Source organism: Manacus candei, unplaced genomic scaffold, assembly GCF_025592945.1.
Source record: "Manacus candei isolate 608988 ecotype Guabito, Panama unplaced genomic scaffold, ASM2559294v1 h1tg000021l, whole genome shotgun sequence".
In the NCBI taxonomy this organism is placed as follows: domain Eukaryota; kingdom Metazoa; phylum Chordata; class Aves; order Passeriformes; family Pipridae; genus Manacus; species Manacus candei.
This window is the reverse complement of record NW_026138069.1, coordinates 4,064,614-4,088,396: the sequence shown is the minus strand read 5'-3', so window position 1 is coordinate 4,088,396 and position 23,783 is coordinate 4,064,614. Positions and strand designations below refer to the sequence as shown.

General features: G+C 35.9%; 1 protein-coding gene across 9 annotated transcripts in view; it reads right to left on the bottom strand.

The window, feature by feature from the left end:
• The window catches only part of DGKB (diacylglycerol kinase beta), a 345,725-nt gene that overhangs the window by 63,297 nt on the left and 258,645 nt on the right, over positions 1-23,783 (bottom strand). For all 9 annotated transcript variants that reach the window (XM_051785972.1, XM_051785970.1, XM_051785971.1 and 6 more), the window contains 2 exons: positions 17,410-17,500; positions 11,650-11,845 (listed from right to left, as the gene is read on the bottom strand). In XM_051785972.1, the coding sequence (XP_051641932.1) occupies positions 11,650-11,845; positions 17,410-17,500 (287 nt within the window). The remainder of the gene's footprint in view (positions 1-11,649; positions 11,846-17,409; positions 17,501-23,783) is intronic.

Genomic DNA, 23,783 nt, shown 5'->3' with positions numbered 1-23,783 from the left:
CTTAACTAGCAACCAGAGTTTTCATTATAAAGTAACACACATAGAAGGTATTTACAAGTTCCATTGAGGATGTGCAAACCAGAAAAAGAAAATTTAGTTCAAGACTGTAATTTTATTATTTCTATAGTGCTAACAACTATTGAAGGTTATTGTAAGTGGAAAGATATGTGTCTGAATACTGATAAGGAGGATGATGGGACAACTCCTAAGCCTTGCACAGTGGACCTTTAAAATTGTTCAATTAGCCTCATGAAGATTTCTACAGCATGGAATGCAATGCTAAGTAGACAACAAAGCAAATACAGTGGCTTTAATCTGCACCTTCTCAATATCAGGGAAAGAAGCACAGTCAGAAAATGTGTTGCCTGCAGGAACCACCCACTGGGGCTATACATAGGCAGCATGATTTAGTGTTATCAGAAATCACAACATATACAATAAATGGCAAAATCTGTACCTACTTGGATTTTACAATTAAGTATATACCTGTGTTTTTCTGCTATTTTTCTTATGTCAAATTTCAAGGACTTCCGATGATGATAATAAACCCCCCCACTGACACATATGAAAAATAAGCAGTGTGTTTGTGACCCTATTGCCTGGAAATAGTAGGTCCAGAAATAGTGGCGCTAAACTTTAAATAAAATTATAGAACTCTTTCAACCTTTCTACTCTCACTGTGTAAATGTGAAAGTATTGTAAATCTTGTTGACAGTTATTGCCATATCTATTGGAACACATTCAGCAGCAGTTTGAGAAGTGTTGTGCAGCATAGCTAGTGCCCATTACCTGTCTCCCTATATTTTCTTACAATTTATTTTCACCCCAGCAGGCAGCACCTCACAATGCCATTAATTTGTTGGGCAGCTCATACTTTCCAACACAAACTACTTTACAATGTGCTCTTATAAACAACCTGGTGGTTTACTGGCAATGCTTAAGAGTGTCAGGAGGGAGGCTACGATTTAAAGGCAGTAGGTGAAAAATAGAGCAGGTCACAGAGATGACATGGTTTGACCAAACCTCCTCTCCTTTAATTTTACTACCGCCAGCACAAGTGCACAAAATTGCCAGACTTACACTTGGTTTCTGTAAATATTCAACTGAAACAATGCAACTATCAAGCAGTGCTTTTTGTTGGTTTGGTTGGATACATGCTTTTGCTACACAGCATTCTGCTAACAGCATATTTGCTAGCAGTCCACGGGTGCTAGAAAACAAATGGAGAAAGAGGAAAAAAAAGAAATCTTTAAATTGATTTTAACAACAAGTAAGAAAAAAATCCCACCCAAATCCCTCTCTCATTGCAGAGTAAGTAGGCACTAATAAAATACTTGCATGACTCCAGTACGTATTGATAGATACACATATTTGACCGCTTTGGTTAGTACAAGTCTTAGCAGAGTGAGGGGAAAAAACCCATCACTAGCAGAAAAAAATCAGCTTTTCTAATATAACAAACTGAATTTGACTCTTTTGCTTTATTATATGCTCCTTTTTTCTACATGTCTCTGTTTCATACACAAATACTAATTTTTCTGTTGTAAATTCTAGTAAGTAATGCAAATATATATACACCCAACCTGAGGTCTTACCAGGTCCTTCACATCACTACATTTTTAGAATATTTTACATATTTTTTTATCAGTAATACTACTGTGTGCTGAAGATGTCTCTCCTGTTGTTACTCAAAATTAAACTGCTGTCAATCTGACACCTTTTGCAGACACTCAAGAACTTGAAATTTTCTATTAACAAGTAATAGCTAGAATGTATCAGAGAATACGATTATGTGTTACAGCAGCTAAAAATGATCTGCTAGGCTATTCTATTTTTATTTCTGTATCTTTAATCTAAAGATTCTGGCACCTGGGGCAGGGTTAAATGAGCAAACAATCTGAGTAATATGCTATCAGTATTCCTATGGAATACTTGTCTGCCATTACACAAATTGAATATTGTGAAATGGTGATTGCAGCTTTTTGTACAAAGGTCAAAATATAAAAACGTATGTTTGAAATCAAAAAATGTTACTGTAAATCTAAGCCATATATGCAAGTATTAAGTCATTCAGTTGTAAAGAGAGCCTGAAGGAGTTAAATCTGTGTCAGTCTTAAACTCATCCAACCTTTCTAATTCAGTTTATACATTTTCCAAGTGCTTGCAATGTTTTCTAATGACAGGCCAATTCCTTAATTCACATAGGAACCTAAATTACAATAATCATATGTATTGCTTTCCCTGAGAAAGGAAACACCTGTTGTAGTTGGTTAATTGCTGACTTTCTGTAAGCTTTTGGAAGAAAAGTAACATTTATAAATAATTTATATCTGAAAAACTTCAGAAGCAGAGAAACACCCAAACTTTAAAACTGATATGAAACTCAAAACCTATGTCGAGATAGTAACAGATGTTTTCACTCTGTTAATTAAAGAAAAACTCTGTATCAAAGTACCATAATAGGATATGGTTATTTTATAACTAAGATGGGGCTACTTTCTGTTCTGTTCCACTTCTACAATAATTGTTACTCATGCCACAACACAGCAGTAGGAAAAAAAAAAACCCTCTACAAAAACATGAGAATGAAAAAAAAATAAATGTATGTGTACATAAATCACTATACAGTGTAGAAAATATATTCAATGAGAAATTTAAAAAAATCATTCACTTGTTTCTATGGAGTCCTTGGTGAAGCAGAGAAAAAGGCATGTGATTACAAACCCCAAAATGTCAATTAAATTTATACTTTTAAAAATACACACGTAGATTACTATTATTATTAATTATTATTTTAATCTGAGACTTGTTAATTTTTTCTAGTCGCATTTCAACATATAAAAGATGTGAAATTCTGCCCTAAGCTATGGTACTTTATTATTCATTCATATAAATCTGGTCACAGTGGAATTGCCCTCAAAAGGAGTTATGCCCTGTGTTAATCTTGTACAAATATCTATATTTGATGAATGGTATGGTAAATTTTAAATAACAGCTACTCATCTGCTATATCTGCTGTTGTGCCACTAAGCTGTATATGGTAGTTGAAACAGTAGCAAAGGTATTGTCCGAGCAAGACCAATGTGGAGGAAAGCCTCAAGGAAACAGTTCAGGAAAAGCAAACTAACTTCTCCTATCATGTACAAATGATATGGGTATTACAGAGCTTCACATCCTGCAAAGCTTCACAGCATTTTCAAATGAAAAAGAAGTCTTCACACAGATAAATAGCAGTAGAACTGTTGCCTTCAGTACTAGAAATGGGGGAAAAAAAAATTAAAAAAAAAGGGAGAGAAAAAGGAAAAGAGAAAAAAAAAGATAAAAATAAAAAGAAAAAAACCTTGGTAAGCTGATTAGTTTTGCTACAACAAAAAATGGTATTTGCTACTAATCCTGCAGTTAGTGTGTGTGAGGAATCAAAATATCTAGTTATTGTGTTGACAACCTCTGCCATTTACATCTGAACTAATGGCTGTCAATCAGGTAAGTGCTCATTTACCCGGGATAATGAGGTGAAAGACTCATGAAGGGTTCCCAGCAAAGCCAAGTTAAGCACTGGAAGTACTGTGGAACAGATCATATGAACCTTCTGCAGACACCTGTGCTGAGGTATGTGCCATAGGCCCTGCACATTAGGCCATATCCCTTTTCCAGGTCAGTCAGACCCAGGCTAAATTTACCTGGAATGCTGCAGAGGAGCCTGAGTTGCTCTAAGTAGCTGGCTGAATACGAGAATCTTGGCCACATCACAAGGTGATGTTTCCACTATTTAGCAGTCAAGGTGAGCCCAAGCAGAATATTTCAGTAATGCTGGAACTTGGTGTGATAATTTGGATGCTACGTTGTAGGTGTACCCTGAAACAATAAGTAACTTCCTACTTCTTGTTGCTACTTAACATGCCATACCTCCCACCCTCACCTCTCTGTACAAACCAATTTACTGAGACTTTTTTTTTATACAATAGCTAGAGTTAATTTCACCTACTGCATTTAATGTCATAGGAGTTATACATGTAAATCCCTGTACTTAGAGATAAGATATTCCTTTATGCCATTTTAATCAATCTTTGTCATGGGTATGTTACTTAATAGCTCTGTCTTCCTATAGAAAATGAGCAACTTAAGGGAAATGAAACTTTTCAAAGATACATTTTCCTTCTGGCAGACTGTGAAATACACCGTAATTATCCTCTTTCGATGAATAACGTTTGAAAGAAAATGAACATTCTGTGCACCAAAATGTATAATACAATGACAATCTCAACGGCCTTGTAAATAAAAGGAAATTGTTTTTCTACTATGATCTATATTGCATAGAAACATATATACATGCTTTATAAATATAAAACCAAATCAGACTATCAAGCCACTTTTCAAGGTTCTACTGCTTTCTAATAAAAATAAACTCAGTATTTCATAGTCGAAAGGAATTGTATTTGTATTTCTAAAAGATTCAAACTGTGTTATGAATTATGGACTCCATCCTACACTCTGATGGAACTACTTGTATGAGTAAGGCTTGGGTTAAACACAGCATCTCTTAAAGAGAGAAAAAGATAAAGGCACCCCAAACCTTTACTGCTGGGGATGGGGGAGGTGGAGGTTGGTGGAGGTGGAAGAGAAGACAGGAAAAGGCCTTTTTAATAGCATAATCAAATCATGGCATTCCAGCCCACATTCTCCTATTATGAAACCTGTACTATCTTTACCAGCTTGGTAAAGTAAAATTTGAACACAGATCTTACAAACTAATGGTGCAATGCACAATTTAACTAAATGGTTAGGATAAAGTGCCACTTAGTCCTTTTTGATATCTGAATATGTCGTTCCAGTAAATATGAGCATGCATCAAAAATAAGGAGCCAAGAAGGCTACACAATCTTCGGTAGCTAATATGGGACAAAGGCATTTGAATACCAACTTTTCCATCAGACAGTCAGCCTAAATCCAAGTTTTGAGTCAGGAAAATTACCTCTCTACCATGAAGAAACTTGTTAATGTGAGAAAACTGTGATGTTTACATCTTACCTCCTTCATTTCTTCTTTTTTTTTTCCTTCTTGTCCCTTCCCACCCCCACCCCACCACCCCCCTGCCTGGAAATCACTGCCTCCAAGGAGATAAGATACTGCTGATTGGCAGTTACACATTGCACATTATGGAGCATTCTGTTCCACAGTTTCTACAAGAAGCAACAAAAACCTGGAAACCAATATATATCAGTAGAAGGAGCTTCTCAGTTGCATCCTGCCTTACACAGGTCCTTCTACTGGGAGAAATCAGCAAGGCTTCCTTGCCCTTGTTGAATCTGCAACCTCAGCAAAGTCAGAGATCAACACCACACACTGATGAGTTACACCACTCAGCTGCCCCCAGTGAGACAGCAGCTCCCACTGCCTGCTAAGTTCTTGCTTGAGACAGTGGCCACTTACTGCTGTCCAGCAGGTAGAAGAAGCCAGTGTACACTGGCTGGGGGCTGCAACACAAAGGCACACAAAGGAAACAGGCTATTCAGCATGTCATTCACATGTTTAAAAGGTGACAAAATAATGCAATCCAAACTAAAGACAGGGCAAAATACAACACCATCGAATACTACCGTATTTCCCGACCCTGCTTATACTATAATACCTCAAACAGGTATTCCCCTACTCTAGTCCCCAGCACTTGGAAACTACACTTCAAGCGGGGCTTGCACACACTGGAAAGACAGACCTTCTGTCACAGTCCTTTCTGCTCAGTAGATTGGTGATTACAGAGCTCATGAGAGACATGGGACACATCGGCACCAGATCCATAGAAGAGAACACAGTTCAGCTCAAGTCTTATCTGGCAGAGTGATGCCCAATTCCCATTCCTGCTCCAAGGACTGTTCAAGTGCTTGATGAACTGTTACCATATGCAGAACTTAGAGAAATTTATCTCACCATCTAGTCAGCAGGAAGTGAGGTGTCTACCCCGGCCTCTTCCTTAAGTTCCACTTAACTGGAGAGGGTCACCTCCAGTGAGCATTTTACTCTTCCTTAGATGCTTATTTGAGTACAGGATAAACACTTTTGTTGAGGTGGCTCTATCTACTGGCTATGGGCTTGATTTTCAGACACTGAAGTTAATGTCACCCTAACCTGAACAGCCCTCAGAAGGATTTCATTTACTGTAAACAACACACTCACATAATCGTAACAAAAAATTCTACACAGAAATATGTGACCTTTACCTTAAAGCTTCATTTTATGCTGTAAAATGTTCAGAAGAGCTATGGCATATACTTTGACAGGAAAAAAGTATTGTTTGAATAAATTTAGAAAAATTTTTTACAATGTTTAGACTAATGTTACAGGTTTAATGCTTTAACATAGACTAGCTATGAAATAGATCTAATTAGCTATTTTTCTCTGTGGTAATGTTTTAATGTCTATGTTGCTGAAAGCTGTCTAAACAAGATACAAAATAAGGGCTATTACCTTATCTAGCCATGACATTATCAATAGCATTTAATAAAAATATTATTATACAGAGTTCTTTATACATGCCTTGTTCCATGTCAAAAATAACCTGAAGTCTACCAACAGTGAATATACACTGAGTATATTTAGTGTATATAATACATATACTTTGTATATAGAACACAGTTTCTAATTTTTTCAACAAGGAAAGGTCATGTGGCCAGAGTGTAGTTTATGAAAGACCTCCATAAATCAAATAAGCCTGCTAGCCCAAGTCATAAGTTGTTTAGAGAACATGTCAGGAATCCCCTTGCTATAGGCAAGCTTCTTCTTCATCCTGTAGAGGGGAATTTGACACCTAAGAAAGGTATTTTGTATTCTTTAAAAATATATAGATATTTTGAAGTGTTTTAAGGCCTTCACAGTCTCTGCATGCTGCATGTTTTTAACTGCTTTTAACTGCAGTGAACTGCCTGCATACACATTATTCTACCTCCAAAACTTCTGCATTTCCAGTCAGAAAGTCATAATGCAGTTATTAACAGAGATTTCCACACAGAGGTATTGAATCATATTAGTAAGCTTGTCTTAGGCCTGGGTGATGTGACATGAATGCACATTGTCTTGAACTAGTTTAGGGGCATGTCACGGAGTGACAGCTCACTGCAGCTTTTAACCAGATGCACAGATCAACCTGGTAAGTACTTGGTTAAGTATCAGTGTGCCTGGTGATGTACAAAATAAATATGAAGAAAGTATTGCACTGAAATATTTATAGTCTAAAGGTTTCACCCATTAATAGTTCATAGATATTGTCTTCAGGAACGAGTCCATTGAGGTGAGTGGAACTACTTGTGCAAAAACAAGTTACGTACATGTTTGCAATAAAGTCTTAAGAGACTTTAAAAGAGATTCCATTTCAGGACAAGGCCCTAACTGAACTTCAGAAATGAAAGTGAATCAAAGTACAATAGCCACCCCAAAGGAACCCAACTTCATTTAACAAAAAGTTTAATGGAGAGATTTTGAAAATATTATTTCTTTTTTGTCACAAAAGGTTTGAAAATTTTATTTAGTATCTCTGTGAGGAAGAAAACTGTTTAACACTTAACATAAGTGGAATATATATTTCATGTAAGACATGTTGTCATTCAACTTACGTTTTGGATGCAATTTCCAAACAAGTAGCTCAGTTATTTGCATTTATGTTTCTCAACTCATAGTTTAGTTTCTGTGCACTATCTTCATCTTTTTAAAGCACTAATTTTTGGCATTTATCAATATCTGTGTATATTCAAACAAAAGTCCTACCCAAATAATATTCAAGGATAGTTCACAGTAACACCTAAAACCTGTAAATCGGTTGTGGATACATATATCATAGCTATGTACATACTAGAAGATTTTAAACAAAACAACATATAGAAACATTAGAAGTGTCAGATTCATAAAGTCAAAATACTAATTAAGTCATCTACTTTCACAGATTGTCACATATAACTGTAGTTATAGTTTTTCCAAATGCATTGACTTTGTAAAAAAGAAATTGTACCGATAAATTAGAAATTAAAATTAAATTAATTTATAAAAAACCCACCTGATTTTTACCCTAACAACATCTGATGAAATACCCTCTCTACTTCTGCACAGAAGCTGATTGAAATCTGGAGTATTTTTTTCCATTAACAAAGATTATGATAATATTTAGTACAGTACAGGTAAATATGTGAGGTTTTTTTTTCCCAACTAGTTATAAGATAATCAGAAAAATATATTTTCATACATGTTTTATAGAAAAATATTAAAGCCAGTTACTAGTTAAATAGAAATAGAATACACACAGACACACACACCTATATGCCATGAGTGTCTCATGTTACTCTTTAGCATACATGCACAAACTCCTAATGAGATAAGTAGGGAATGTTTTTAAATAGTGCACCTTTTAAATTGCTACATTTCAATATATTGTTTTTTCAGACCACTTGCACATAATCAGATTATTTTCCAAGCAGATGTCCATTTGACTACTTAAAGTGTAAATTGTGGTCGGGCTATTGAGTGTGAAGAGGTGGGTAATGGGAAGGGCAAAGAAAATAGAAGCCTTTTTGCATCAGGAGGCAGAAACAGTAAATAGGAAAAAAAAACAAACTAAAAAAAAAAAAAAAAGAGGGAAGTAGGCTCAGAGGAATATTCCTTCCCTGCATTGTACAGATATACAAGAAAGAAAAATGATTTGGCAGAAATTTGACCCTTTTTCCTGCAGTGATGAACATGTTGTCATGTATATGGCTTGTTAGGTGCAAGAGGGGGAGGACAGCAGCAGGATCTCACAGAGGACTTTTTGGAAGTTTTCAAAGTCCTCCCAGGGCTGTTCTGAGAGAAGCAGTGCAATATGCTCAGGGGCACCGAACTACCCAGAGTGAGGAGACAGCTTCCACTAGTCTATGTAAGTACCCCATTTAGGGACTCAGAGCTTCAATTCAGGTATTTATGGTCAACTTACAAAACCATAAAAATAGAGACAAAAAGAATACAGATTGATACACAGTTAAAAGAAACCCCACAGTTTCACTGCAATTTAAAAAGTCTAAAACTAAATGTGCATGACACCAAGAAGTCCCATATAAAATGGTTAGATTTTAAAAAAAACAACTCCACACAAAATCCAACACCAAAACCTGATGTGTATATATATATAAATATATATATAAATATATATATAAATATATATATATACATATATATATATATATATATCCATAGGAAAATATGATGCTTGATTACTGTCTCCTAGAAAGTGCAGTGTTTAGTTGTAAAGTGATTAGATGCTTTATTTGAATATAACATGAACTACATGGATATTTATTCAGAAAAAGTTAATAAACAAACAAAAGTTAACAGGCAGGTATGTATTTATCACGGTTCTCAATAAAGCAATACCTATTTCTGCACCAGGCATTAATACTATGCAAAATATTTTTTTCCAGCTAAAAAGTACAATGTGCCAAAAGTAAAATGTGCCAAAAGTACAGTGTGCCAAAAGTACAGTGTGCCAAAAGTACAGTGTGCCTAAGAAAGCAATCAGCCACTGAGGAACTCATAACACTTTAAAACTGACAAACAGTCAGTTATTTCCACAGTGAGTAGATTCAGATTTATCAAAACTATTTGAGAAGTCTAGCCATAAAATTGGTTGAATTCCATTATTCAGCAATAATCTTGAATTCTGAGATGAAGAAGCACACTCAGCCTGAGAACTTATCTTAGTGATAGAACCTAAGTGACTGTTCTTTGCAGAATAAAACAGGAGTGGATCCACAGAGCAAATCACTTTGTTCTCAAATGTTCTCACCACGTTCATTTTGGAGTTTTACTTTGAGTTCTTTTAACCTTATTCCATGGACTGAACACCCACTTGCAGTCAGAGTATGTACACCCCCCCTTCCTACCTCCATTTAAAAGGAATCCAGTTTACATGCTCAAGACTGCTCAATGTTGCAAACTGGAACACAGTAAATATGGACGACTGAAACCCAAGAAGCATCCTCCTGTTCAGCACTAAAATGTTACTGTAGACGCAAACAATAATACTATCAATGTACTCAGTGATGAGAGAGGTGCTATAGTTTATGATATTGAAAAGTTAATCTCTGCTTTAAAATTGCCTTTTGGATGAAGCTACTTTCCATCCACAGTGCATATGAAGTGATTAGAAACAAAGTCATGAGAGTAGCTTTTCTAAATTAAGGTGCTTAACGTCTGCTTTATGAACACTTCAACAGATAATGTAGCAACTCCTGTTCAGTCTTTAATATTTTTACTATAATTTTATTTTATCCTGTCCAGGAAAATGAAAATGGAGTGTAGCAATGCCCTTTTAATACCCCAAATATAGTCAGTAGATTGACATCATTGTTACATATGCAAAGACATACATAACTTCAATATTTAAAGAAGTGATAATATCTGCTTCATCACTATCAAAAGGATAAATGTCCTGTCTCCCCATGTTCAGAAGCAAAACAAAAGGAAAAATTTTGGTGAGCCCTTTACCCAACAGCCTGCATCCAACTCTTGAACATCAGGATATAATACAGACATTGAAGTGAAGTTTAGCACCTGAAAGAACTTCAGCTAACAAACTGTACTGGTGAGTCACACTGAAATACTGAGAACACGTACCAAATTGCTCAAACTTACAGAAATTGAGTCCTAGTACCTATTGCAGCCTCCAAGCCATAAAAAAATACTTTATTCCTAAACTTTTGTAATCCAGATAATTTAGCTGAATTAAAACTACAACACATATTAATGAATATAACTAGTGACTTAAAAATTACTGCTGATGAAATGTAAAAATAAGATATCAATATTAGTAAAAGGATCATAATAGTATAAGACAGTCCTGATCTGTATTCAGTCCAAATAAGGAGGAGAAGCAGGAAGATATTCTGAAGATAAGACAATATTTTCTGTAGAATAAAAAGAGAAAAAAACAAACAAAAAACCTAAATATTTTCAAAGTCTAGTCTGTTCATCCCTTTGGTGTAAAGAGAGTGATGGTTTATAATCACTAGAACTTGTGATATGCAGCAATGTGTTACAATGCATAGTATTCAGATTCTCAGAGTAGAACAGAAATTACTATTTATTATAGGCTTTATCAAGAGTAATCACCAGGAAATTATATGAGCCTTGCCTGTGCAAGTCAACTTCAACTTATGTATTCAAGGATTGCATACAGCATCACAGTATAGTAACATAAAATGTACAGGCAGCTTGTACTTGTTACTCTAATTTTCCATTGCCTCTATCCAAAGCTTGCTAGAAACAGGGCATGATTATCCCCAAGTTTTATGCACACTGACATTAAGAAGCATTATAAATGCTCAGGAAGCATTTTCCAACTCCAAAATCTCCAGGTACTTCTAGACTGAATGTCACAGTAGCAAACAGTACCAAGTGGTGTGTTTAGTTTGCTTAACAGGTAACATCTGAGACAGGTTTGCAAGACTGTAATTGTTAGCACATCTTTGTTTATGCCTTTGCGCCAGTGCTTCCCATCAGAAAAGCTAAATGCACAAGAAAGGAAATATCTAAGAACTGTCTATCCTTTTTCTTGACAAGAGGCAATACAAGGTCATTTATACAGCTGAATTGACTGTATTGAGCCAGATAGCCTATATCAATCTGTAAGCTTACCTTGGCATGCAAACTTCAATTCCTTGGCATCTGTAACAGTGGTTCTTTTATCTGACCTCTTCTTTTCTGTCCGACGGTGGCTACGTCTTTTCTTTGTCTCTCCCCAAAGATTCGATCCACCATGCATGCTTGGGATGTTCAGAATGGCAATTCCTTCCAGAGATATATTGATTAAGTCTAGCTGAATTCCATCACACTGATTAAAAAGGGGGAAAAGAAGGGAAAAAAAAGAGAGAGAAAACAATAAGAGAGAAAGAAAAATCTGAATATTCTACCTATCAGATAGATTTTTCTTCAGCAATTCATCATTCTTAACACTGCTAATAGTTTATTCAATATTTACACCTAAGATATATACTTAAATTTGAAAAGGAGGTATGAGATCAGATCCTCATTCTGAAGGTAAAACATGATTGCTAGTCAGCTTTTGACTGCTTAAGCTTCAATACAGCTATTAACAGAAAACCATTTATACTACCAAAATTTCTATATCAATAACTGGAGGGGTTTTGATGCCTGTTCCAGCTAAATTGTCTGTCTGATGATTTTGCAATGATACTTGTCACTGTAACAACTGAGTCCCTTCCACATGAAACTGAATATAGAAGTCCCTGCAGGTAGGGAATACAAAGCCTCATGGAACAGGCCCTGAGAACACAGAACACCACACAGGTATTAGTTTCAATCCAAAGGCACAATAAGCATATCAGCATAGGGCTACACCTGATTTATAACTCCTACTAGGAGGTAAGATTAGTAGAAATGGGTACAGTAAATGCTGATGCAGCTAAAGCATTTCTTATCCCAGAACCTCTACTATCCAGTTCTCTTAAATACACATCGTTGCCAAAGGAAAACATAGGTTATGGAGCTAAAGAAGAGGTATCACTGACCTAAAATTTTACCAAGACCTACTGGACACACAGAAGTAATCTTTGTGGGATAGTCCCTTCAGTGATGAAATAATGACTGTAGGGCATCTTGTGTTACCAGTATGTATTTCTCCCGCTTCCTACAGCAAACCTGGACTTATAGGCATTCAATAGAGGTACATTTCTTTGCTAAATCTGGTTTCCAATTATATCTTATAAGGGACCATATTTTGCACTTCTGGAGAACGGTTCAGGGTTCTTAACTTATCAGCCAACTTTGTCACTCAACTTGTTGAGTGACACTCAACTTGTTGAGTGACAAACTGCAGCATTTTCTCCAGTGGCTGAAGGCTATGACATTTGCAAATACAGTTCACCTGAGACACACTGGATGAGATGCACCTAGCTTGATAGGATACACCTTCCCTTCGCTGGCTATAATTTACTCAAGCTAAGTCCCTCTACCAACATAACTCATAACTCGACCCTCCTAACTCACAAAAAATTGTAGAAAAATACTGAAGAAACTCCACAGAATAAAAAAAAGACCCAACTTCACATTACTACAGTGGAACCCGCAGGTGAAAGGCAAAGCATTCAGTTCTACTGATCAGTTCACTGAACCAGCCAAAATTCCCAGGATTCATATACATGTACCCTGTCTAGAGTTAGATTAGCTTCATTCCTCACAACAAAGATGGAGTATATAGATATCCTGGCAAGTCATATGCACCACAGTGTAGAGCAGCATATTTTTTAAAACATTAGATCCTACTTCTGCAACGTTCTTCTGCAAGCTAGCAAAGGATCTAGTGATCCATTGAAAACTGATTAAGGGTATTATTTTGTAATTGCAATATGCAATAATCAGGAAGAAAACTGGAAAAATAATTAACCATGCTTCAGTAATAGTCCACTGACATCTTGCAGCTTGCTGCTCTGTGGGTCACTGGCACTTCCTCCTCTCTGCTTAAACCTTTATCGCAGCTTTGAAGAAGAAAAGCAAAGTATAACTCAAAAATAACTGTGAATAATTATTTGTTTACTCTGAAAATTTCTGAGATCACAAAACAGAACTGTATTATAATGCACACACATCTTAATTCTTCTAAGAGCATAAATCTGGACAGAGAACTATTTCAACACTAAGATTTCCATTTCATATTTACTCTTCAAGAATTAAATTTTAAACCTGTAGATTATATTCATACACAGAAACCTTTAAAGTCAAAAGACATCTGAAAGTGAGCTGGCAGTTGTGGCAACAACCGTAAGTGAAAGTGTAACTTTTCAATCACACTTTTCTTACAAGAAAAAAGGTATAGGACTTCACTGATTTCTGGAAACAAATTTGTGGTTGCCCCCTATATTTTATATGTATTAAATACTAAGATGATTTATTTTGCTAAAAATTCTGCTCATGTGTATGCTCACTTACTGCTATACATTCTAGATAAACAGATATTAATTTCATAATTAAAAGTAATCTTGTGTAAATACCCTGCAGGCCTCAATGAATCAAACACATACTGTGTGTCAGGCCTCCCACTGTCTTCAAGTGGAATGTACTGGCTGGATAATTAGATAGTACATATTTTTTAACCTTATTTGCATGCATATTATATCTTTTGCACACTGACAAGCAGCAGTAACAACAAAAGTCAGATTACCACAGGGAATTCCCACAAAGAAGTCTTCATTTCTTATAATTTGCAGCCTAAATTAAAATAATTTGATCTTTGACAAGGATGAAATGTCAAGCAGAAGGGGGTCCTCTACAAGCCACGGCCTGTGGCTTCTGAAATCTGCCTAATTTATGTCAGTCACTTCTTAATACATATTTAAGTATTACACGAGAAAGATGATAAATATGCAATCTGACACCTTTGGTATTTCCCTGCTGTTAATTTATAAAGGTCTGGCGTCCCCCAAACTGACTGGAATTATTTAAATAAAAGACGAATTGTGAAATAGGATGGTGCGGGGTCTAGCTTCCATTTTCACTCAATATTGAGCACAGCAGGTAGTACACTAACACAATTATGTGATGAGGCCTCAGAGTCCCAGAGTGATGAGCAACTTTCTGAATTAGGAAAGAAGCCTTTCTTTTGTTCATATACAGACAAGAAGTTTGCGCTACAGGTAGCTCTGTTTTGTCCTAACACATTCATATACTACAACAACAAAACACAGATGTGTTCTGCTCCTTTTCGTTTCCTTTTTTTTTTAAATTTCAAATAATGCAACGATGCTGTTAAAAATAAAAGCTTTTACTATATGCTTTTAAAATGTAGAGCATGCCTACCTAGATCAGAAAGAAAATACATCTCTTTTAGTTCTTTTTTGCCTTCTTTCCTGGCCTCAGTCACTTTTTCAATATTATTATTTATACTTTATTTAATATATCAAACATTTTCAGATCATCTCTAAGTTGAGTATATCCATATCTATGCCTGAAAAGAGCTGAGATTAAGGCTTTGCTGTGTAACCAAGGGCAATATAATGCCAGAGTATGTGAACATTTTAAACTCCTTTCCTTCACCCATTAATACCAGGTGGTATAGAAGGTTTACACTGATCTGACAATGCTTTTACAGTGTTGCAGGTATGATCCATCTCATCCCCGCTTACACTTCATCTCTACCTACTCTCATTAAATACCTTTCACATACCCTTCTTTTTTACTGAAGCAGAAATAAAGTGCAAGTTCTTTAAACTCTAAAATCATCAGCCTTGTTTACTGACACATTATTATTAAAAATAAATACTTAATTTTGTCCTAGTTTGTTTGGTTGGTTTTTTCCATTTTAGTTTCTTTCCCTTTAGAACCTATGTTTCTCTCCTCAACTTCTTGGATCCCAGTTTGGAAACAAAAACACATCTTATTCTGGATAACATAAGACTTGTGTCCAACTTCGTTCTGCATTTCACACTCACACAGAAGAAAACATGCACAACATGAGTCATGGAAAACCAACATCAGGAAAACCAATCTTAATTAGGTTAGAAATCAAATATAGGGTTGAACAAATATTTGCCCATACAATGTTTGATCACTGTCTCAAAGCTCAGAGATACACAACCTTAATCTTCCTGGGCTTTGTTAATTCAAAATTTGGCTGTATAGCAAACACATTCTTTGTGCATTATATTGAGTGAAATATGGTCTCATACATCAAGCTCTCACTTACAGTGACATCCCCAAGTAAGGGGCAGCAGGTTAAAAATTAGATTAAAACAGTGCTACTTCCAAATGTTGATAATGTTCAAAGAAGCATATTGGCATGCATTGTAATTTACTCATTGTAAATAAATCTGCAGATAACCACCTCCTACCACTTCCTGTAAACTTTTGGAAACTATGCTTTTTGTTCCTAATTGTAGGACTAATGATAATGACCAGGATAGATGAAGTGAATATTAACAAACGTCTCATATACTGGCAATGTAATACTATCTTGGTAACAATAGTTATTGACATGAATTGGTAATAACTACACAACTGGTATCAGCAGCACCACAAACTCGTATACCTACTTGTTTGCTTTGGGATGTCAACATTAAATCACCCTTTCAGTGTTTACAATTATATAAGTTCACCTCTTAGTATGTATCAGGATATGTATGATTTTCACCAGATGTTAGTATTTTATTGGGAAAGCCTCCTCATCAATTTGAATTTAATCAAAAGGTACATTTAACTTGCAGTATATTCAAATCTAATCAAACCAGTAAGCATTTCTTCCAATAACTAATGAAATATTTTTCACACACTGTTTCCCCAAATGCATGTTTGTGAAGCAGTCTTGGGAATCAAGGGGGATTTTTTTTTTTTTCTAGGGTTTCTGGTTGATGTTTTGTTTTGTTTTTATTATATTTTAATCCAACTTGTGAGGAGCATGTTTCCACTTTAAGAAGAAACATAACACGATAACAGGCAAATCTAGCATTGCAGGTCTTACAGTTTCAGTCTCAGTACTCTTTGCTACTGTTCTGCTACCAGATTCATGGTCCCTTCAGATCATTTCAGACTTCCTCTTTCAGGAGGCTTTGACCAGACTCACAGCTCTCACCATACCTCTCCGAGTGCCTCATGCTGCTATACAAATACTCCATTGACACGTGCAGTTCCTCATTACTATTGGAAAGGAAAAGCACCATAATCCTCCTGAGAAATGATTTCATTATTTAACTTTAATTCTCATGTTTGTACTTTCACTCATTTCACATTTTTCATGTCCTTATTTATAAACATCAATCCCCCAAAGAGTTTATGTAATATAGCCACTTATTCCATCAGCCATCAAAGTGGCAGTGGCACACTATTTTAAATTCCTATTTTGTCTGTAACTATTCTGTGTCTTTTCAGTTAATGTTCAATGTATAATGGAAAGATGACCCCTTGTGCAGAGAGAAAAGGTATTTAATGAAGGGGAATGATTCAAAAAAATACATATATTCTTTAACCTTTATTCAGGAAAGTAAGTACAATTTTAGGGAATTGAGTTTTAAAGGTTATAAAACCTTGGGACCTGGAAATAATAAGATTTTTTTTTTTATTTTAATCCTGCAGCAGCTCTCACTCCCTCCAACAGTCTTTCATTTTTCCATCTGACCTAGCCACACTCCCTATTGATTTCTAATGCTATACTTCACCTCTTGACCTTGTCTACTGTATTAAGACTTCACTAATCATCAAACTGAACTTTGTTCCAGTGTTCAGGGCTACACTACAAATAGACACGATAAAAATAATATTTTGGAATATAGGGTCGAAAGGATGTGCACTCCTTTGCCTTACTGGATTCAGGCACTCTGTACCCTTGTTCCCTGCATTTCAGCCAAACTAGTGACATTTCAAGGATAAAGGCAACAATTAGTTTCTTACTTCTATTTCTACAGATTCATGCAGCTTCTTACAGGTGGCTGAGAAAGTTTCCGAAGTGCCAAATTCAAAATACCAAAATTTGTTCTTCATTCTGAAACAAGAAAAAAAAAAGAAAAGAAAAAAAGAAAGATCTTATTCACTATCAATGTGTGACAAAAGTGATCATCCTGTCTTCCATTATAAGTAATGGCAAAGTCTTGGGAACATGTGACATCCCATTTTAAATAGATGAGCTCATAATTTTCAAAGCTTAAATGTTGGTGTCAAGTTGTATGATATCCCCTAAAGGGATAACAGGAATGTGTTGAACTGACAGGTTCAAATGTACCTTTGACTTTTCTTTTTCAGTGACTATCAGAATATTTTTTATCACTTAACCAGTGACATGGCTCAGAAAAATGTATCGATTTTATTTTATGCCTTACACCTACAATACGGTTTCTGATTCACAGTTAACATCTCTATCCTGCAGAGTAGTAGAATGTGCAAGGGCAATCCCATCATGAAGAAGAGGTAAGACAAAAATGTAGCTTGCCTTAAGTTAGATAAAAGTAAAGGCAAATGCCTTTACTGTGCATGATGACAGATGAGGTATTAGAAGAAAATAAAAATTCCAGATCTAATAATCTTTAGATATTTTGCAGTAGAAGAGCTGTATTATCAGGTAATTTGCTCATAGAGACATTTTAAATGGGCAGTGAGACCTGCATCTTGAAGATCATTAGCAGTTTCTACAGGAAAATAAAACTGTATTTAAAGCTAGTAAATTGCTGAGTTTATCATGACAGCAGGCAGAATTTACACCTTTTTTCTTCTTAAATACATAAAGACTGCACTTCTATTTTACTAGATTTACTGCATACTGTTAAATACAATCAGGACGCAAATAGAACCATTTCAAATAAGTATGTGTACTTTTTTTAACTCTCATGAGTAACTATTATTTTGCAACAAAAAAAAAGCAGCTAAAAAAGAGCAACAACAACAAAAGACATTGAATAAGAATTCATTATTCACACTTAAGAATCAGATATGAACTCAGTTACTCCAATTTTATAAACTATTCTCTGACACAGGCACAGCACAGCGTGCTTGTAACTTGAAAATGACTGTCTGCATGACTTAGAAGTGCAGATTGAAACACAGACGTAGATGACTGTAAAACATGTCAGCAAAAGTACAAACCCTACCTAGTACTTATTTCAAATTACACATACAAGTCTACTTAGTCGTTCTTACAGTCCACTTAATGACTCTTAGAATTACAAAGTGAGAAGGGACATTATTGTACCAGCCACTTCCAGAAACCTGCTGGCACAAGAGCCAGCAATTCCTGGTGCAGTATGAGAAGGGTGTCTGGGTGTCCAACCTGGCAGCCTACAGAGACTGGGGAGAGAAGAATAATAAGGAACTGACACATTCCTAATGAAAAAAGTTATAGGAATTTTCAAACGTTTTTATGCAGAAAATCTAAAAGTGTTAGGAAACAATTTTTGAGAACCTGCTCTGGGCTAAATGGCATATTCTCAAAGGAGTTCCAACAACAGAAATGTTCAGGCCAGATTCAGCATCCAGATTTCACAAATCCATGAATGGAAGTGATCTGATGTACGTTCCTTCTATACCTGCAGATTAGTTATCACACTGAAATACTGACCTGGGATCAAGTGCTCTATCTGTGTCAATGTATATGAAGAAATTCAGAGTCTTTTAGTTTCCAAACAAATGTGAACCAAGTCCTGAATTTTCATTGGATCCCTTTGGAAAATCTGGATGCAGCTATTATCCTGCTACTTTCCACGCAGGGACAACGAATAACAAAAAAAAATTCCAACACCAAAACCTTGATGTAAATATTCACAAAAATAAAAATTTTTTATTTGATCCTGTTATTGAGTAACAAGCCTTTGAATCTTCTCATTTGATAGCCTTTCCTCTTGTGATTCAGTGACTTTTATCCCAAATGAAGCATCTTTTCTTTTTCTTTATTGAAAAGACTGCTTTAAATTGACTCACTTATTAGCACTCTATATAACAAACTCTTTGATTTAAACAGTTAAAATAGGCATATATTTTATAGTCATTCAGAATATGGTGTCAAATTCAAGTACTTTGAGTTCAGCAATATAAAACTCATCATTGCCAATGCACTCAAGGATTACTAGAAAAATCTAGATCTATAGATCTAAAACTTGTAGGATCATATGACAGAAGATTAAGGAAATATATCAGGTGAGGTTTTGATGGTAGATGTATTTCTTGTAATTGTAATATAACCTATAAGATTCTATTAGGCAAAAAAATGTAGTCTTGTGCGCCCATGCTCCATTCTTGAGTTGACTGTATCTCTGTTTTTAAGCATAGAAAGACAACTTGACAACTTTTTGAGTACAAAGATAGACGTAGATACAAATAATTTTATTCTTCATTTTCAAAAGGATTTACCAAATTCCTTTACAAGCCATGAAACAGATTAGATTCCATGTTTTTATTCAAATACACTGTATCTTTTATTGGACAAGAACTTGTATTGGAACTTTTCTTACAGATACAAAACAGAGTTGAATAAAGAAATCCAGAGAAATTATACTAAAGTTTCTATAAGAAAGACAAGTCTTATTATTCTAGTAAATACTACATTTTTTCTAACAATTTTAAAAAAAAACCTCTAAATCTGTATTTTCCACTCGCATTCCTCTTTCAAAAAGGTGAAGCTCATCTTCTTATCAAGACAGCAGCAAACAGCTGAAGAACCCATTTAGAAGATTAATGAACTGCTCTTAAGGCCATTCTAATTTCTTTCACAATGGTATAACTAAATTTTAGGTTGGTAAACAAACACATGTTTAATGACAATTTTGCCACATTAAAACTGTAAGAAACTGAGTCACAGGCTGCTGTCATGTATATTTTCTCTCACTCCTAGAGGAGCTGATGATTTCAACTTTTAATAAGACATGACCAGAAAAAGTTGAAGTTTGTTTCACTTAAAAAAAAAAAAGTGCTATACAGTAGCACTTTTCTTTAAAACACTGGTATAAATAAAACCTCAATCATGATTAAAAGCTGACCTATCTAATCTTGTTATTCTATTAAAATATGTCAAAATATACAGCCTTTGGATGTAGGAGCAACAAAACAAAACTGTACTTCGAGAACCTAAACACCTTTTATGCTGGGAGTGTTCCACATCTTCAGGTATTGGTCAGTTTTCTGATAAGTGGAATGACCTTCTTTAACAGGGATGAAACAAATTCTCGAGACAGTATAGAGAGGCAAACACTGCAATTTCTTACAACATTTCTATACTGTGGATAAATATCAGACTTAGAAACTTGGATATGTTTTTTGAAAAAGATCAGTCTAATATTTGGCAATCAAGGCAAAATAATCAAAATAGTCTGTAATATGGGTTTACTCCATTATCAGTTAATCAGAAACCCCCCTACTGCTAAAACTATTTTATATAACCTTTCTGATTAAGCAATTAAAAGGCATGTCATTGAAAATTTGTCCTGTATCTAAATATGGAAATAGTAAATACTTTATTCAACACGGGAAGAGCATCTATACTTCATTGCAGTATGCATACTCTGTCAGAACATGCATAACAATAGACCAGTTATAGGCTGCTAATAAAAGGTCATGACAATAAAAAGAGGAGTACTTTAAAGTTAAATAACAAATTCATATTCTGACATTAAAGGTCTACACTTCAGGCAAGAGCTTATTGCTACATTTTTAAGTTTGTCACACTTTCTACCACATCCTACTTACACTTCTTATATTTACTATTTCATCACGGCTAGGCTTCGCGAACAAAGATTTGGAAAGGGCGCTACCCACATTGGCTACAAGCACGCTGGTGGCTAAAGAGGCCAATGGGAAATAAGACATGTCCGGTTGCAAAAGGCACAGCAGAAAGACTCCTTGGATGGTATCGGCAAGACATGATTCTTTCTGCATTGTCTTTTCGAGTGACCCTGCGTGCGTTCTCAAAAGCATCAGCAGCATTATAGATGGTGTGTCTCCAGACCTCCTGATTGGAGGCCAGAGTAGACCAGTGATGAAGATCAATGTGGCCAAGGTTGAGATGTTGTTTCAGGGAGTCCTTGTATCTCCTTTTCGGGGCTCCTCTCTTGGGGCAGTCGGTGGCAAGTTCACCATAAAGCAAGATCTTAGGGAGGTGGTGGTCCTTCATCCTGGAGACGTGCCCTGCCCAACGCAGCTGTGTTCTCAGCAGCATGGTCTCAATACTTGTGACTGCTGCCTGTTCTAGAACAGATGTATTGGTCACATAATCTGACCAGTGGATGTTTAGGATTGTATGGAGACAGCATTGATGGAAGCATTCTAGGAGTCGCAGGTGGTGGCAGTAAATGACCCATGATTCGGACCCATATAAAAGAGTAGACAGCACAATGGCTCTATAAACACTGATCTTTGTACTTTTCTTCGCCAAACTCTTTTATGGAGTCTTCTGAAAGCTCTATATGCCTTTGCTGACCTGTTGTCTATCTCTCCATCAATCTTACTGTCTGAGGAGATGAGGCTACCTAGGTAATTAAACTGCTGGACTGATTTGAGCTCTGATTGGCCAATGGTGATATGGGGATGATGGAAGACTTCCTGAGGTGCAGGTTGATGGAAGACTTCTGTCTTCTTTAAGCTGACTTCCAGCCCAAAAAGCTCAGTAGCCTCTGCAAAGCAGGATGTTAAATGTTGCAGAGCTACTTCTGTGTGAGTGACGAGGGTGTCGTCATCAGCGTAAAGCAGCTCCTGGACAAGATGTGGGCCTTCAGTCGCCTTAGGTTGAAAAGGCTTCCATCAGTACAATATCGAATGTAGATACCATCATCATCATCAGGGTCTGCCATGGCCCTTTGGAGCATCATGCTGAAAAAGATTGTGAATAGGGTTGGTGCAAGAACGCAGCCTTGTTTCACACCATTGGATATTAGAAAGGACTCAGAAAGTGCATCACCATATCTGACTTGGCCGTGCTGATCCTCATGAAGTGAGATGATCATTTTAAGGAACTTGGGGGGACAACCTAAATGTTCCAAAATCTGCCACAGACCTTTTCTGCTCACAGTATCAAAAGCCTTGGTGAGGTCAACAAAGGTTACATAAAGACCTTTGTTCCCTACACTTCTCTTGCAGTTGTCTGAGAACAAACACCATGTCTGTGGTACTCCTGCTGGCTCTGAAACCACAATGGCTTTCAGGTAGAATTCCTTCTGCTATAGCGGGTATTAGTCTGTTCAAAAGCATTCTTGCCAGGATTTTGCCAGCAATGGAGAGCAGAGTAATACCTCAATAATTTGAACAGTCTGATTTATCTTCTTTCTTCTTATACAAGGTGACGATGACTGCATCATGAAGGTCTGATGGTAGTACACCTTGTTCTCAACAGCGCACCACAAACTCATGAAATTTAGCATGGAATGCTTGGCCCCCATGCTTCCAGACTTCAGGTGGAATTCCATCAACCCCAGCTGCCTCGCCAGTTTTCACCTGCTGTATGGTCTTAAGAGTTTCTCCCATAGTAGGGACAATATCCAATTCATCCTTCACTGGTTGTTGTGTAATGTATCAAAATTGCTGAGTCTTGAACTACACGGCTAGTACTGAAAAGTGTGTGAAAGTGTTCAGACCATTGATACAGAATGGAGGTTTTATCTGTCAGAAGCATTTGGCCATCTGCGCTGAACACAGGGCTTTGGACCTGGTATGTAGGCCCGTATGCTGTTTTCAAGGCCTCACAGAATCCTCTGCAATTTATTATATTTATTATATTTATTTCCACTTTAATGTGCAGTGTCAAGCTTCAATGACTTCAGATAAAAAATTCTACATCAGAAAATTTTCAACTGTAATTTTTATAAAATTTCAGCTGAAATACTTTGGCCATTTTTGAAAATGACTGGAGAAAAACATCTATATTTGCTTATATTAAGTGTGCTTGATAACATACACTTTGAACTGTTTTAATACAGCTACACTTTCTGAGAAGACATTTTAATTTTAGCATAAGGATGGCCTTGCATCAAGAATACGTCTCTAGCCATCTGCATGAAAATACATACAGAATTTAACTATATTATGACCACTTGGAAATAGATTCTGAGAAGGTTTTATTTTCAATATTCTCATATGGCAGTAAAACAAGAAATTTTTGTCTCTAGTTCTGTCAACTTTTATCCTTTAAGCTACATTAAATATAGAGATTTTTTTACCCACGAAAGTACTATAATTCTTCATTCTTCCAAGGTAAATTCCTTGAAAGGTCCACTGACAGGAAGCAATCTCTACCACAAATCTGTGCAAGAATGTCTGCTCATGGACAAGCAGAACTTGAATTCCTCCATCAA